The 16,442-nt window shown below is 44.1% G+C and overlaps 1 protein-coding gene across 14 annotated transcripts in view; it reads left to right on the forward strand.

Annotated features, from left to right (window-relative positions):
• Positions 1-16,442, forward strand: part of CELF2 (CUGBP Elav-like family member 2) — a 773,712-nt gene that overhangs the window by 663,306 nt on the left and 93,964 nt on the right. For all 14 annotated transcript variants that reach the window (XM_059725768.1, XM_059725764.1, XM_059725762.1 and 11 more), the window contains one exon: positions 15,291-15,339. In XM_059725768.1, coding sequence (XP_059581751.1) covers positions 15,291-15,339 — 49 coding nt within the window. The remainder of the gene's footprint in view (positions 1-15,290; positions 15,340-16,442) is intronic.

The raw sequence follows: 16,442 nt of genomic DNA on the forward strand, positions 1-16,442 counted from the left end.
TGTGAAGTGAAAACTGCAGAGGCCCCAAATCAACACTGCTAAGTCCTTATAAACCGTGCCCTTTGGGCTAACTTGAAAGGAAGCATTTCAATAGAAGTTATAATTTGGATGCTTTTTTGGCTTATTTTAGGCTTATCTCTATCACGCTGTTTAAAAATAAGATGTTCTTGCTTTTGCATTGTAATGCAAATATTACATATTTCCAGTAGGAACTTTTAAGGACATTATAGAAAAATCTCATACCCTAGAATTTTAGTTTTGAGCTAAATAATAGACTCAAAGGTCTGACAAAAGGCAGCCAAGCAAGCCATTGGTCCAAAGTGACCTTCCATTCTGCAAGACAATCAGTCGGGTTTGCTAGGAAGATGAACGAGTGCTGAACAGAAGCCCATCATGCTAAATGAAAGGAGTGGTAGAAAATGGTTTTGCCCTGGGGACATAATGACTTAGAACATCCAAAATGAAGGAAAAGACAACTAAAATCACAGACAAGAGGTCATCAAGGTCTAGATTTTCCTTCCCTGCTAAGACTGTGCTATCCTGGAGAGTTTTGTCACCTGTCATTTGTTTTAAAGGGTCAGTTCCCACATGTGATCATTGTACCATTGAAACTCAAGGTAAGGGATAGATTGCTACTGAGAATTTGCATCCTGATTTCCCAACACTTAGTTTACGAAGGAGCTAATATCTGGACGTGCCTGCAAGACATTGTTACAGTGAAAATAAAAGCTCCTATTCAACAGGCATCGTAGAGTCACAATAACAGTCCTCTTGGTCACAGCTCATCTGGTGAGACGTTGTTTTATTTTTTTTAATGAATTTCATTCAGGCTATGATTTCTCGTGGCTAGTTTGAGATCAAAGATGCATTTGTTTTAGTAAGCTAGTAAATTTAAATGTAGGTGTTTTTGTGGAATTGGAACGCAAAAATATGCTTTTTGCCAGGGCTAGATTAAAGCACTCGCACCATAAGGCTGCAATTAGAAATCACCTGTGCAGAATGGAGTCTCAGCTGCCAGTAGAAAGGAAAGGTTGAGGATGTAACCTAAGCTTGCCCAGCATATGGTCATAGAGGCCAGGGACAGAAGTTACACATAAACTGGTTTAAGTGATCAGAAAGTGGTTTAAACTTGTAACAGAACAGAAGATCAGTGCACATAAACCAGAAGTTCACTGGACATAAACCGGTTTCAAAATGGCTGAAACTGGTTTAAGATAAATGTAGTATCAGACTGAACTGATTTGGGTCAAACCGGTTTATGAAACTTCCAGACCAGAGAGTCTGAGAACAGTAAACTGACCCATGCACCTCACATGGGGTTAAGCCACAGAGTATGTGTTCACAGTATCTCTAGATATACCCCATATCTCATGGCATATTGCTTCCTGCTTTGGAACTGTACCCAATGCCTCCCTTCATAGGGATAATACTTTTGAAAATGCATTTTGAACTTGAGAGTCACTTACGCACCTTCATGAATTTGACCTCCAACCAGTAAGGGGTCTAGCTGTTCTGGTGCCACTTAGCTTCTCAATGGCTCAGTTTTACCCTATTAAAAATGGGAACAGCAGCACTTCTTCATCCCCTAGATGTGCTGTGAGAGCCCCCCGGGTGTGTGGGGCTCAGATGCTATGGTGAAGAGGGCTATCTAGGTCCCGGAGGGCAGGGGTCAGCAGCCTACAGTCCATAGGCCATATCCAGCCTGCAGAGCCAAGACTTTGATGGTGTTCACTGGCAGGGGTGCCTTGCCCATGCCATGCTGCAGGCAGGTGGCAGGGCCTTAGCAGAGGGAGGCTTTGTCCACACAGTGCTGCAGCCAGGCAGTGGGTACAAGTGGCAGCAGCAGTCCAGTCCTGATGTTGGCCTACCTGTGTCCCAAGCTGGGTCATTCCAGCTTGCCACTGGAAAACATTGCCAACCCCTGCCTTTGGGGATCTGGGTTCTAATCCAGGCAAGGGCTCAGTGTTAACTGGGCCCATTCACATGGGGCTGTGCTGTACATAATAAAATTATTTCCCTACTCAGTCAGCCAACATCAGGGGTGTACTATGTGACCTCTTGGTCAGTGATAGCACAGTAGTGTTTTAAATTTAAAGAAAGAAAATATTTTGCATGTAAACTTCAATTGGTGAAAAGTCAACAGAACTTATTATTGCCGCAGATGAGATAAATAAATATCACAGTTAAAACCATATCTAGTGTTTTTTGCTGAGACATTTAATGGGTTTGCTATTTAAGCACGGGTAATATGAAGTAGCCTTGCGGCATTATGGCAAAAAAGATACAGAATCCAACTTAGTATCTATTTTTAGGACTGAATAGACTCTGTAAAGGCTCATTTGTCTGCAGACGAGCTAGTTAATCATTTCTGTTTACATGTGATTATGAAAAGAAAATTTCTACACCGCATTCCTTTCCTTAACTCTGCTCTATCTGGCCTGCGTGTGTCCCAAAGTTGCTGTCATTTGTGTGGGTGGAAAGAAGTGAGAGGATTAAGTAAATGAAGTATAACTGCAGCAGCCGTTATTTGTTCGTTATGAGATGAAGTTGTCATTTCTAAAACCACCAACTTGTGTATTTTTTATGCACGGGTACAACTTTTAAAGAAGACAAAGTGTTCTACGCTAATTAATAAATGTGGCTGGCAGAACAGCAGGATGAGGGAGTTAAGCAGGGGAAGGGATCGTTAGAATGGTGTTATTATTTTAAAGCAAAGCGTTGTTTTCAGTTGCTCAAGTTAATGTTCAATTTAACTTGAATTAAAAAAAATGAAATATAGCGTGTTGCAATTGACTGACTTGGAGAGCTTCCAAACGCCATTGAATTTCAGCAGTTTCAATGTTCTCGTCTAAGAGAAACAACTGGTTTTAAATAAGTTCTATGCTCGTTCCTGCTCTCTGAATAGCAAATAATGATGTTATGCCTTGCTACGTGAACTGTATTTGGCACCCAACAACACTATTAACATTACGTGCAATCACATATATGCAGTGTGAATGACAGGAGCCCTGGTCATGGACCAATCTATTAGACACTGTACAAACACAAAGCAAAAATATTGTCTTATCGTTTTGTATGTGGAAAATCTAGAACAAAACTGTCCTCTGGCTTGTCCCATCTCTAAGAATATCTTTAGTGCTGCTACCACTTTTGCTTTTACATTTGATATTTTATATGAATACAATACAAATGTTAACTCACCATTTTAAATATGCCTATGTGTTAGCCACTTATTATGCTCGTTGTACAGATGGGTAAACTGAGGCTCTAAATGACTTGTCCAAATTTATCCAATAGGATGACTTACCCAAACAAGCCAGTGCTAAGAATCCAAGAGTCCTTTGTCTGATGAGCAGATTATACTTCTCAAATATGTCTTTCTTTTGAGCTGCTTTTCAAACAGCTCCAGAGACGTGTGTGTATGTATGTATATATGTGTGTATATATATATGTATGTATGTGTGCATGTATGTATGTCTGTATGTTCTCTGGAGCTCTGTGTGTGTGTGGGGGGGGTGTATAATATAAACTGACTACAGCAATTAATATAAAGAGTATTCTGCTTACAAATTCATTTAGCTATTGAGACATGGATTTTGCGTTTTTTATGAATACTCCCTTTACTCCGAGTGCGGTAAAGGGAGTATTTTACTGATAAGATCTTGGCTGGGTATCAAATTCATTTGGTACCAAGTAAATAATTTCCACTGCAGTTATGTCTCAGCAGAGGTAAGGAATAAGACTGTTGGGAGCATTTTAGGACTACCACAACACTGGAATAAAGGAACATGTGAACCACAAGGAGAAGAGATGGAGATCATGATTGAGGGAGTAAGGCCAGGGTTTTAGAGAAATCAGGGATGTTGATGGTTTAGAGATTATGGTAGGATTATGACCCAAGTGCAGGGATCAGTACTAAGAGACAGCTCCCTTTCTACATACTGATCTGCTCGTGTTCCCTTTTTTTAGCATCATACTGTGCTCAGCTCTGGAGTAATTTAGGCAAAAATAGTTTGAGTAAAGTGTCAAAGCAGGTGAAAGATGGGCTCAAGACTTGACATGTTGTCTTTTGCTTGTAGCCATTAGAAATTACGAGGACTTGGAAACTGTGCAATCCTGGTTCTCACACACTGAAATTAAAGCATCTGACTGGGACCTATTAATCCCAAGTGATCTTTTTTGTAATGAGTCATAACTAGATTTTCAGCAGTAGCTGTCATGTTATGGTAGGATACATGAGCAGCCAGAGCCTCTGAAAGGCTGCATCTCTACAAATGCCAGAGTCACTAGGAAAAGCATCGCTGCAAATCAGTCCTAGCAGTCTTTTGTTCTGTATTCAAGTCAATTCACAACATACAGGGTAGTCTACAGACTAACACTGAGCTCCTGTTTAAGAGGCAGCTACAGGGGGGCGCAGTGGCATGGTTGCCTCCCCCCCCCCCCATAGGTGTGCCCAGTCGGCAGCAGTGGTGGGTTTGTTTCCTTGCTCAATCTGTCCCCCCTGCCACTGTTCCCAGCCTCATTGCCCACCCCCAAAATGCAGCTTACAGGAGCCTCCAGTTGGAGCAACCCTGGGGCTCCCCCCTCCACCCCCACTGGATCAGCTAGGGACAGTGGAGGCAGTAAGCAGGACCCCTTTCTTCCAGCCAGAGGTAGGTACCCCTGGGCACCCCCTGCTGGAGAGGGTGAGAGGGCAATGGGAGGGGAGGTGCCTGCACTGGAGGAAGGGGGTGCCAAGATCAGTGTGGCAGTGGGGGAGGAGGGGGTGGCATCTCATCTACTTCAGGGACTCCAAAAATGTCCCCAGCATCTGCTTCCCTAGTTCTGTCAGCAGGGTGGTGGGGAAGGGGGGCTGTAACCTCCCCCTGCAGCACTGGTGGCAAGTCCTGCACTCCCCTTTTCAAATTCCTGGATTTGCACATGCACATAAACACTTGCATATAAAAAAAAAATCCTTCTCTCCTGTAAGGTGAGTACGAGGGTGTTTCAGAAAGTAACGGCAATTTCAAACTAACGTCACTTTGTGTGCAAGGTTCATTTACTGGACCACATCACTTCTCTGCATAGATATAAATAGTGGGTGTGTTCAGCAATGTGTCGTTTCCCACTCGTGGCACATAAAAGTTGCTGACAGACATGGAAAAAGGTGCGCTTTACTGGCAGAAGCAGTGTATTAGTTGGACCCGGCTCCACATCATCTGTATTGATCAAGCGCTTCAGTGGGGCTTTTTGGCACTTTTATCTAAGAGCTGATCGAATCAATGGGCAAGCCAGGTCCAAGTGGCACAATGCCACTTCTGGGTGTGTGCTGGGCTCAGCACAGGGGCACTCAGGCTTTAAATTAAATCACCGTTTTGGGGGGCTTTTTTACATCTGAAAGCAGCCAAAATAATATTTCAAAATAGCCATTCCTTTCTGTAACACACTCAAAGAATCAAAAGGCACGGGCCCTGTAGGATCATAGGATCACAGAAAAGTAAGGTTGGAAGGGACCTGCAGACATCATCTAGTCCAACCCCCTGCCCAAGGCAGGAGCATCCCTATCCAAACCATCCTATACAAATCCATAAACTAACCTCTTATTAAAACTACTCTCATCCCTGACACAGCACCCTAACCTGCCACATATAAAGCAGAGGGTCTATAGCAGCCAACATCCTGTTTCAAGCAGCATATGTAGAAATAAAGCCTGGAATTCAGGAGTTGGCCTGTCTAAAGGATTTCAGACACATGATTTCAAATCAAATTAATAAGAATTGAGTGTCCAATAGGGCTTTGCAAAACATTGTTTCATTTCAACATCCATTTCAAAGGAACAGTGTTTCGTTTTGTCATTTTGTTTTGTTTCATTTCAAAGCGCTGTCCCGTTTCGTTTTGTCAAGCACATTTCAGCATTTCACCCATAGGCTATAATGGGGAATCGTGAAAATGCCTAACACTTTGTCATTTGTTTCCTGATATGGGTAAAACTTGCAGAGATGGTAGCCCATCTGAGGGCATGAAGCCTGCCAAGTTTCAAGGAGATAGGTGCAGAGGTTTCTCAGAAACTGCACCTCAAAGTCTTAAAAGCAAAACACATGACACTTGCCAGCAGCGGCAGCCTCCTGTCATCCGGCATGCAGATCCGGGGGTCCGCTCCCCTGGGAGGGCTGCGCGGCAGTGCTGGACTCCTCCCAGGGATGCAGGCTCCTGGATCTGCACTGGATGGCAGGAAGCTGCTGCTGCCACCTGGGACCGGCGCCGGAGACAGCCTGCACCCAGCGCCACAGAACACAGATGCTGCCACTGGCCCCAGGCAGCAGCGGCAGCCTCCTGTCATCCCGGTGCAGATCCAGGGGCCCAGAAGGGCTGCAGGGCTGTGCCAGACTCATCCCAGGGGTGCAGGCCTCTGGATCTGCACCAGATGACAGGAGGTTGTCTCTGCCTCCTGGCACAGCCTGCACCCAGCGCCAGGCTCCATGGAGCTCAGCCCAGCAGCAGGAGGCAGACCACAGCCCTCACTCTCCCCACCTCCCGCCGCTGGGCTGTGCTCCAAGCAACTCCACAGCCCCACAGAGCTCAGCCCAGTGGCGAGAGGCGAAGCACAGCCCTGACTCTGCCTGCCTGCCTGCCTCCCATCACCAGGCTTCGTTCCACGGTGCTGCGGAGCCACTCGGAGCGCAGCCCGGCGGCGGGAGGCAGGCAGAGCCAAGGCTGTGCTCTGCCTCCTGCCACTGGGCTGAGCTCCATGGGGCTGTGGAGCCACTCAGAGCACAGCCCTGGCTCTCCTCTGCCTCTCGCCACTGGATTGCTTCAAAACTCGAAGTGTTTTGAAACTTTCAAAACGTTTTGCATGCCCTCGTTTCGTTTCGAAGCTTTTCGTTTCATTTCGATTTCGTTGTTTTCAGTTCAAAACGCGTTGAAACAGCTTCGAAACAAAACGCTCAGTGAAATTTCACACAGCCCTAGTGTCCAAGTCCCGGTTGGTTTTGCAAATGCTTTCCTTTGCCTTCTGTGTGCTAACAATATCACTAAAAGGTTAAGCAATTGCTGCTAGCCTGGCAGTTAACGAGAGCATCCCAAGACCTACGTTCAGCCGGCTCTGCTGAGAATTCCTCCCGTGCAGCGCAAGCTCTCTCTGTGTTTAAGATTACACCTGATTTTTTAACATTCTGCAAATAAATAGAACAAGCTGTAAGCTTATGTTGTGCAATGTGAAAACACAATAGTAATCACAGCTAATGACTCTGCTAAATGCTAGACACTGCGCACCTCCTTGTTTGGTATTTGTTTTGTATACAGAAGGTAACATCGACTGAATAACTAGGATGCCAAGTTACAGATGGGGTTGTGGAATGTTTTTTGACAGCCGATTAGAGTAATCTGACAGAAATGATGACTTAATCACCACGACAGACTCCAAATTCCCAGATAGAATTCCACCCAGGTTAATCTAATTTCCCTGCAATATTTTTTGCCAGAAATAGACTCTTACCCTGCTTGTTTTCTCCCATACAGATGTCACATGGTTTTGACAAGAATGTAAATAGGTAGAGTTATTACCATTGAAAAGATGACTGGGAGGCTTTAAAGCTGGAAAGGAGCTGTATCTTGGAGAGGTTTTATTTTTTCCAGCATGGCTACGTTTACAAGGGGCTGCACCTGCTTAGGGGACAAAGATTTTTTTTTTTAAACCTAATTAGTCATCTTTAATTTATAGACCATGACTTGGGGTTGGATCCTGCCAACACTGAAAATCCCATTGGCTTCAATGGAGCAAAATTGTACATCTTGTAAGCTGTTATTTCTTCTTAAGCTCCATTTCCTGTGTGGAATCTGCTTGTCATGTTGGAGTCCTGATCCTCTGTGACCTGGGCTAAGGACAGAACTGACACATAAATCGATATAAATGACTGGAAACTGGTTCAGATCTGTAACACAACAGAAGCTCAGTGTGCATGCACTTTCCAAATGGACAAAACCAGTTTAAGACGCACCTGGATGGATGTAGTATCACACTTAACTGGTTTAAGTTAAATTGGTTTATTGAACTTCTGTCCCAGATCCCCTCCAGATTCAAGTTAAATCCCTCAACATCCCAGGATGCTTTGCACCTCCCCTGCACACACCCTCCTCACAGGGTGGGCAGGTGAGCCTTGGCCCAAGCTGTCTGCTCCAGGTGAGCATGGAGGCGTGCGCTAGCGTCCCCAGCTTCTTGCCTGGGCCACCACAGGCATGTGGCTGCATTTCCAGGATCAGAAGTGAATGTCTATTCACTTGCTTATCAGTTCAATCTACACAGCTTAAACTAACCTGTGGAGATTGAATCAATTCAGCCTCAGGCTTTTTGACTGTCTGTACTTAGCCCTGGTGAATACAGGACTGGCCTGGGACTTGAGAAACTTTGGTTCATTTGTTGGCCCTGCCATTGGCTTTGCTGGCTAATCACTCTCACCCCACTGTGCCCCCAGTTCCCCATGGGGTTACTGATGCATACCTCCTTTGGAAAGTGTTTTGAGATGCACTGATGAAAAGTGCTACATAAGTGTTAGGTGATATTTTTTGTCTGTCTGAATGAAAAAAATAAAATAAAAATAAATAAATTAGGGCTGTCAATCAGCATTAACATGCACGATTAATGCAAGAACCAATTAATGCGTTAATTTTTTTTAACGCATTAATCGCACATGTGGTTTTGGAGCCAGGTGGAGCTGCCACTCTCCTCCCTGTGTTGCCCAGGATCCTGCCAGGACTCCCACCAAGCTGCTGGATGTACTGGGTCCCAGCGGGAGGCTGGGTGGCACAGGGAGGATAGCAGTGACTCTACCTGGCTCATCGGCAGCACTAGGCATGACTTGGACTCCTTCAGGACTGGGCTGAGGCCAGGCATTCAAGGCTGTGCAGGGCAAGGGCTGGTGGGGTGGCTCACTGGAAATCCCACCCCCACCTGCCAGCAACAGCTGTCTCTGCAGGGTCATAGGGCAAGGGGCCACCATTGATTCTGCTCCCTGGTGACCCAGATTGGGGATTCACAGGTACCCCCGGGTCCAGAGGCAGCTCATGCCAGAGCTCCCAGGCTGTCCTGACCCACCCCAAGCTCGAGCTATGGGGCCCAAGGGTGCCACGCAGCCCTGCCATGGCTTAGCGCTACGTTCTCCGAACACCCAACACTGCCAGCCCACCTACTTGAGGTCCTGGATGGGGATTGTGCGGGGTTTGTGCGTGCATGTGCTCCACCCACCCCCTGTCTTCCTGCTATATCTGCTGGAGCCTGCATCCTGCTGGGACCCGCATGGAGCCATCAGACCTGCTGAGAAAGTAAGCAGGGTGGTTCAGGCCAGGGTCTTGGCCAGAGCAGCTGCCCCCAGCCCGGGCTACTCACAGCCACTGCTGCTGGGGCAAGGACAGGGTGAGCCCACCACTGCTGGGGCCATGCTTGGGCTGGGGATGTGCCCTGGGCTTGGGGAAGCTCCTTGAAGACCCTGTTCAGATTGGGCATCCTACAAGGGCATGCAGGGGTCCCCCTTCCCTGGGCTCCAGACCCCCCTGCAGGGAACCCCTGTCCCTGGGCTCCAACCCCCCTCCCCCCCCCCCCCCCCACACACACACACACACACCGAGCTCCCCACACCCAACCCCAACCATACAAAGAGCCTGCATAATTTTGCATGATTTTGAGTTTTTCTGTGCATAATTTTGAGTTTTTACTTGTGCAAGTAAAATCACTATTAAATGTGACTATTTTTTTAATCATGCAATCAATCACAATTCAATGTTTTAATCATTTGACAGTCCTAAAATAAATCAATAAAAGAGCTATGATAAAATCATGTATATGCTCTAGTTCCAAAGAACTCTAGGTGTGATCCTTCGACGTCTCTTTGGAGGCTCTTCCACATTCAGAGAGCCCTCATGTTAGAACACAACAGTTGTTTCTTTTGCTATGGGATCCAAGCTTTATTCCAAATCTTGTTAATGGGTGTAAATAATTTACTTGCCTTACTTTTTTAATTCCCCACCTATTAATTGCATAAGTAAGCTCATAAATACTACACTTTTATAAGTAAAGCCTCCTTCAGGTCACAAAAAGGCAGCCTCCCCTGTTTATAGCATGACAGCATGGCATGTTGAGAAATCACTTACCTAGAGATACATAAGTGTATGGCTTTGTGATGTATAACTACAATAACTGCTTTCTGATAAGACGTGAAATCCTTCATTTCACAAGATGACATGATTCTAGTGGGTGGCATCTAATTTGAAACAGGTTTATATCATCTGTAATCTTTTGGAGGACCTGAGAAGCACAGCTATTTTATTATTTTATAGCCTACAGTTATACAAGCAAGATAGAAAAGGCAGAGATGATTTTCTTTTTTTCTTTTTTTTTTTTTCTTGGCGCTCATTGTAGAGTGAAAGGAAAGTACTCATTTAGCCTTTGTCTCTGTCCCTTTAATTTTCTCATTCACTGCACACCTCTTCCAGATTCATTCTTTTTTTTTTCCCCTGCCTTTAAATATTTTATGGGCAGAGGGCTTATAATATGTATTGTCACGGCAGTTGTCTCTAGAGGTCAGCAATGAGTTTCATAATGAGATGCGAACCAGTGACTCTGTAAAACCCATTCCAGGTTATAAATGGCATGTTTTATTGAATCTAGTGTTAAAGGTTGTTAACTTATCAATTGGTGATGGCCAGGGTTAAACAAGCTTCAACACGAGCCCTCTCATGTTAGGAACTTGACAGGGTAACATTCTTTACCACCCTTTTCTTTCCAGCCCCATGTTTGTGTTCTGCACCCATTTCACCGTGGCTGCCCTGCGGTTTCAGCTCTCAGGACCTCCTTCCAATCTCGTATTAGTTGTGCATGATTGTAACTCTATGGACTACAACAGAGTTACTCCTGGTTTACAGAAGAGAATGTGGCCTGCATAGTTTAAGGGTAGAAACAAATGCAGCCTTTGTGCCTCCATAAAAATCCTGCATTACCCCAGAAGACTCTTCTTCAACCTAAAAAATGTTTATGGAGGCACAAAGAGACAGCAGACACATTAGACATTTATACCTTTTGTTGTACCAAAACATGCTGCTTTATTGCAGCAGGATTATTTGCTTTATGGTGGGAAAGCACAAGCAGCCCAGAGCTGCCCACACTGTCCTGCCACCCCTAGCAGGCATTTTTGGGGTTTGGGGGTCCTGGTCCTGCATGCCTCAGGAATTCCTATGCAGGATTGGGCCCCTCAAGCCCAGAAAGTGGGGTAGTCTCTGGACGCAGGAAAAGATGGGGCTCCCTACTTCAAGAAACTCACCCCAGAGATTGCCCGGGCACATCTCTGCAAGAAAGGAATCCCAGTTTTCCCCACAGGGAAAGCTGGGACACTCCGGTGTCATTCCTGGGTCTCATCCTGTGGACCACACCGAAGTGTCAAACTCACTGTGGTGCAGTCCCAGGGCTCAGACTGTCAGTCAGCCAACGAGCTCCGATACCACGTACTGCACAGCTGATCCCCTTCATTTGGCAATGTTTGTTCCTAACCTTGGTCAGGACGTCATGGACAAACCAGTCACAGCTGGCGCAAGAGGAAGATTTTTAATTTCTTTGCGAATGTAACACTAGCAGATCTGTAGTATTTATTCCCTCGTAGAAGTGGATTGATTGTGATACGGTGACCACTCTGGGTAAATGATGGTGGCCACTGTATTGCGAAGAACTCTTGTGTTACAAACTTGATCAAATTGGCTTCCGTGCTAAAAAGATCCCCACAAATTAGAATCATATCATTATCGAAATCAGAGATGCAACTACATATCTTCTGAGTCTGTTTTGATACTACAAAAGTAAGTGATTTATCGGTACTGGAAGAAAGGCAGGTAGATTTCCTGTCCAGTTCAGAGTTTGGTTGGTTTGTTTTATTTTCCATTACTGCATATTCTCCAGAGCATTGGCCATTTGAAATAACCCAGGTATTGGTAAATCCTGCATTTCCCCAGAAGACTCGTCTTCAACCTAATGAACCTTAATAGGTACATAGTATGTCAAGAAATACCTCTGACCACTCAGGCCTAAATTTCCTTTGCTTATTGCTCCAGTTATATATTTATACAGTCACCTATACAATTCCTTTCCACATTTGACTTTTTATCTTTCAGCTGCTTTGCTTAATGAAGACATAATGCATGTAATGCGATCATTTTAGCAAGCTACGCCCCTTTTTCATGTTTCATTTTTCTCACAGTGGGAGAAGGTACAGTGAGTTAAGTCATCTACAGTGCACAGAGTATTGCTGATGACAGACTAAAAATTAGCATCAGTTAAAGGAGATAGTGCATGACGTAAATTCTCTTTTTCTATAAATTGGATGAAACCAGAGTTGTGGCAGACAGGTTCTGGACAGTTAGAGTTGATTTGGGAAAGAAATGGTTCAAAGAGAATGGAATTGTTAAAACAGAAGCAGTTTATGCATCCTAGTGACTACATCTGCCTTGTGGCTTCTGTCTTTTCCTTAGGGCATAGCAGGGAATGAAAAGGAAGAGCTTTTTCAAACAGAACAAGGAATTTATTGATTTGTGGGTCCAAGCTACAGTCTGAACTTTGAGCAGATTTTTATGGAAGACCCAGGGCCTTGTCACCTGTTCACTTGCAACAGTTGGAAATCACTGGAATGTGTGACCTATTAAAGCTAGTACATGTTGGGAGATAACTCTCACCTGAATGGGCGCAGCAATGCCACAAGGCATTTAACATGAGCTAAATTGTTTGAATGTGTGTCTGCTTGCATTTTAACTGCAGTTAATAAGTGTTAAATTGAATGTGTGACACCACCCTCACACTAATTCTCTTTTCTGGCTAACGAATCCAGCAGACATTGGCAACTAAACACCACCACCAAAAACAACACATGATAGTCAGTTTCTCTCTGTTTCTAAATAGACATTTGACATCCTTGCGCAGTTCCCATTTTGTGCTTAATTGTTTCTGTTTCCCAATCTCCTACTTAGCATCTTTTCTTTTCTAATAGACTCTGAATAGTAGCTGATGGTTTTAAGTAACCTGTGACCCACAAGTATCCAGCCACTACACCAAATGTATAGACCATTCAATATGCCCCATTTGACATATAGGCTAGGGACAGACATTCAAAAAGCCTGAGCCTGAATTGATTCAATCTTTGCAGGTTAGTCTAACTTGGCTACGTTGAACTAGTTTGTAACTGTACAGATATCCCCTCTGGACTGAAGAAATGCAGACGCATGCCTGCAGTGGCTCGGGGGGGTGCTATAGTGGCCCTCCCTTCCCTTTCATACTGCTGAGCTGAGCAGGGCATGGCCAGGCCCCAGAAGGACGCTCTGATTAGGGAGGGGTCCTCCCCACCACACTGCTCCTGACTAGTAAGGGAGCCAGCAAGGAGTTGTACAGCATTTAATTACACAGGGAGTAGCAGAGCATTTACCACCCCATCAAGAAAACAAAAGCCTCACTCATTAGTTCAAGCTTTTCTTAAACAACTTTTTCCAAGGAAGGAATTGGGGGACATTACCAGCTGACCTGTTCATAAGCTCCAAAAAGCCCTAAGCAGACACTACTATCCTGTCTGCCTTTTTCCTGTCTGCCTTACACAGACACCTCTCAGCATTAGGTAGCATACCACATGCTGGCTATGTCCTTGCTGTGGGAGAGGGGAGGGGAGGAATCCCTGCTTGAGCAGCAAGTGTGGGGGAGGCGGGGGGGCGTGGAGCAAGGGGAAGCCAGGCAGACACTGCTGCGCCTGCGGAGCTCCAGCCAGGGAGCAGAGAGGCAGGGCCAGCCTGTTCTCTGGAGCAGAGAGCCCCGCCCAGGGCTGCAAAGCATCTGGGATGCTGGAGGACTCTGGTTTAAACCAGGAAGGGATCCAGGACAGACATTGCATAAACTGGTTTGACCCAAACCAGTTAAATCTGATACTACATTCAACCAGGTTTATCTCAAACTGGTTTCAGCCATTTTCAAACTGGTTTATGCGCACTGAATATCTGTTCTGCTACAGGTTTAAACCAGTTTCTGATCACTTAAACCAGTTTATGTGTAATGTCTGTCCCTAGCCATACAGGATTCACTGTAGAAAGAAGAGTCTGTGGCCCTGATCTTGCCTTGAGCTGTAAGTGGTTAGACGCTTGCAAACATTCAGAGCCACACTGAAGTCATTAAGTCTCTATGCAGGCCCCTTTGTCTTTCCCTGTATAACAATTTGCAAGGTTAAGGCTTAAAATAAACATTAAGAGATGATCGTTGCGTGCAGTCAGTAATGTGTCCATGAGGATGGAAGAATGGTAGCACTGTGATCAGTGGGATTCCTCTGCAGATACTTTCTAACCATTGAAGAACTGGTGCCACTAATATAATGGTAGAAATATGGGGGAGTCTGCAAGAAATGGTATAACAAATGCAACACTTTGTAGTAATTTAATCTCTTTAGTGTTTTCAAATTCAAATCTGTGTGCCTGCTAGGGACTGAGTAGCGCAGTATCCACTCTGAAAGTCAAAGCCTTTGCCATTCCAGTGCTAAGCTGTAGAATAGCGCTGTGTACAGCACAGCACGCTAGTCACTGCATAAAGCTCTACATAGGAGTTTTCCTCTCTTTTGGCATTTCCTATGAGAAACAGCTCAAAAAAGAAAAGTGCGTTAGGGTTTTTTATTGCAGCCAGGGTAGTAACTCCATATAAAAGGCAGTTTTATGAACAAGCAATTTAAAGTATATTGAAGAGAAGGTCAAATACTAAACAAGCAAGAGCTATAGGAAGTACAGAACTCTCTCCCTTTGTTACGGAAGGAATAATCACATACCTATCAATCATGAGGAAAAGTTCATTTCTTAAGCCAAACTCCTTCAAGTCGTGTAGGTTTCTGCTGCTGCCTGGCAAATCTTAAATTACATTAAAATTCTGTCTTGGTTCTGTGGTAGTTCACAAACTCAAGAAAAGGAAAGTCAAAAGTCAGTAAAACAGAAACCAAGCATGTCATAAACTAGTGAAGGGTGTAACTTAAGAGTCTTCTGAAACTAGATACAAGAAATTAAAGTTTATATGAGTCCTGTGGGCCCAATGATTTGGGGAGTTTTTTCAGCTTGCTAGTTATAAAATCCTCCTTTAACATTATGCTTCCATTCAAAAGCCAATATTATGGTATTATTTGAAATTTATATCGTTCTTCCTGTTTAAGATTGATCATGTATCCTGTTAGTCTCCTCAGTGGCTGAACTCAGGGGTGCCAGTAGAGTACTTGATTTTTGTAGCTATCCAACCTACCTTACTTTCTTTTCATTTATATTTTTAGATGCATCATCCCATTCAGATGAAACCTGCAGACAGTGAAAAGTCCAATGGTATGTGATTAACCCATTTCTTATTTAATGTGTATGTCTCTCTTCATTAAAAAAAAATGCAAGATGTAGCTTATGCTTGGCTCTCTGTATAGTGAAAATTCTTTAAGAACGTTTCCCTACAGCTAAAAAAATGTCGACCTGCTCTGAACCCCTTATCTATACCTAAAAGAATGGAGGAAATATTCTGTGAAACTGCTCTTTCCTTATTTTCTTGTACCTGCTCTGTGTCACAGTCTTGTTGCATATGCCTTTTGTTTGCATCCCACTGTGGCTGTTGTAAAGTTTCTTAACAATCAGGTGAACTCAGGAGCATCTGATGCTAGATAACCCTCTATGATGAAGGTAACATGGATTGGAAAGAGAAGCCCCACAGTCATAAAGCATTTCAACATCTAATGGAACTTAAACAGCTGCTTCCAGTTAAGCATGCCCATAAATGCCTTCTCTGCATGCAGGGTTTTTTTCTGCATATGGACCAAATTCCTTGCATGAATCATATTTTATGTATAGTACTCTAAACCACTCTAAAATAAATGTTATACAAACAATAATAGCTGTTCAAAATCCAGCTTCTGGACTAAATGAATGTATATAACTTGTAAAATATACAACTTGTTAAATCTATAAAATGTCTTGGTTTGCATATTCAGAGAATAATATAATATAATGGTATTCCTGCATTACTCTGTGTCTGTTTATATCTCTTATGCCACTTGGTTCATTCTATAATTTTCTAAAATATATGTTAAAGCTATCTTCTTACCTTCTTAGATTGCAAAAGCTTCTTTTTCCCACAAGGCCTACATAATCAGAGCTGGTTCCTTCCAACAGGCTTCTTTGCACCTCATTAATTAGTAATCAGGGCAGAAGCCATGCACTTAGAGATCTACATATCTGCAAATGTAAATTATGATTGGGCTCTAAATCTCTCTGCAAGGTATTTTTTGCTAATTGTAGTGCATCCCATTTTCAGACTTCTCCATGGACTCTAAAGTTCAGAAGGAAATTAAAACTTTGTATTGTGCTTTTTCAAATAGCGTGGCCACCTCTGAAAATTAGCTAAAAGTACAGATTGAGCAAGGACCTGTTTGAAAAGGAGTGGT

Source organism: Alligator mississippiensis, chromosome 4 (assembly GCF_030867095.1).
Source record: "Alligator mississippiensis isolate rAllMis1 chromosome 4, rAllMis1, whole genome shotgun sequence".
NCBI lineage: Eukaryota > Metazoa > Chordata > Crocodylia > Alligatoridae > Alligator > Alligator mississippiensis.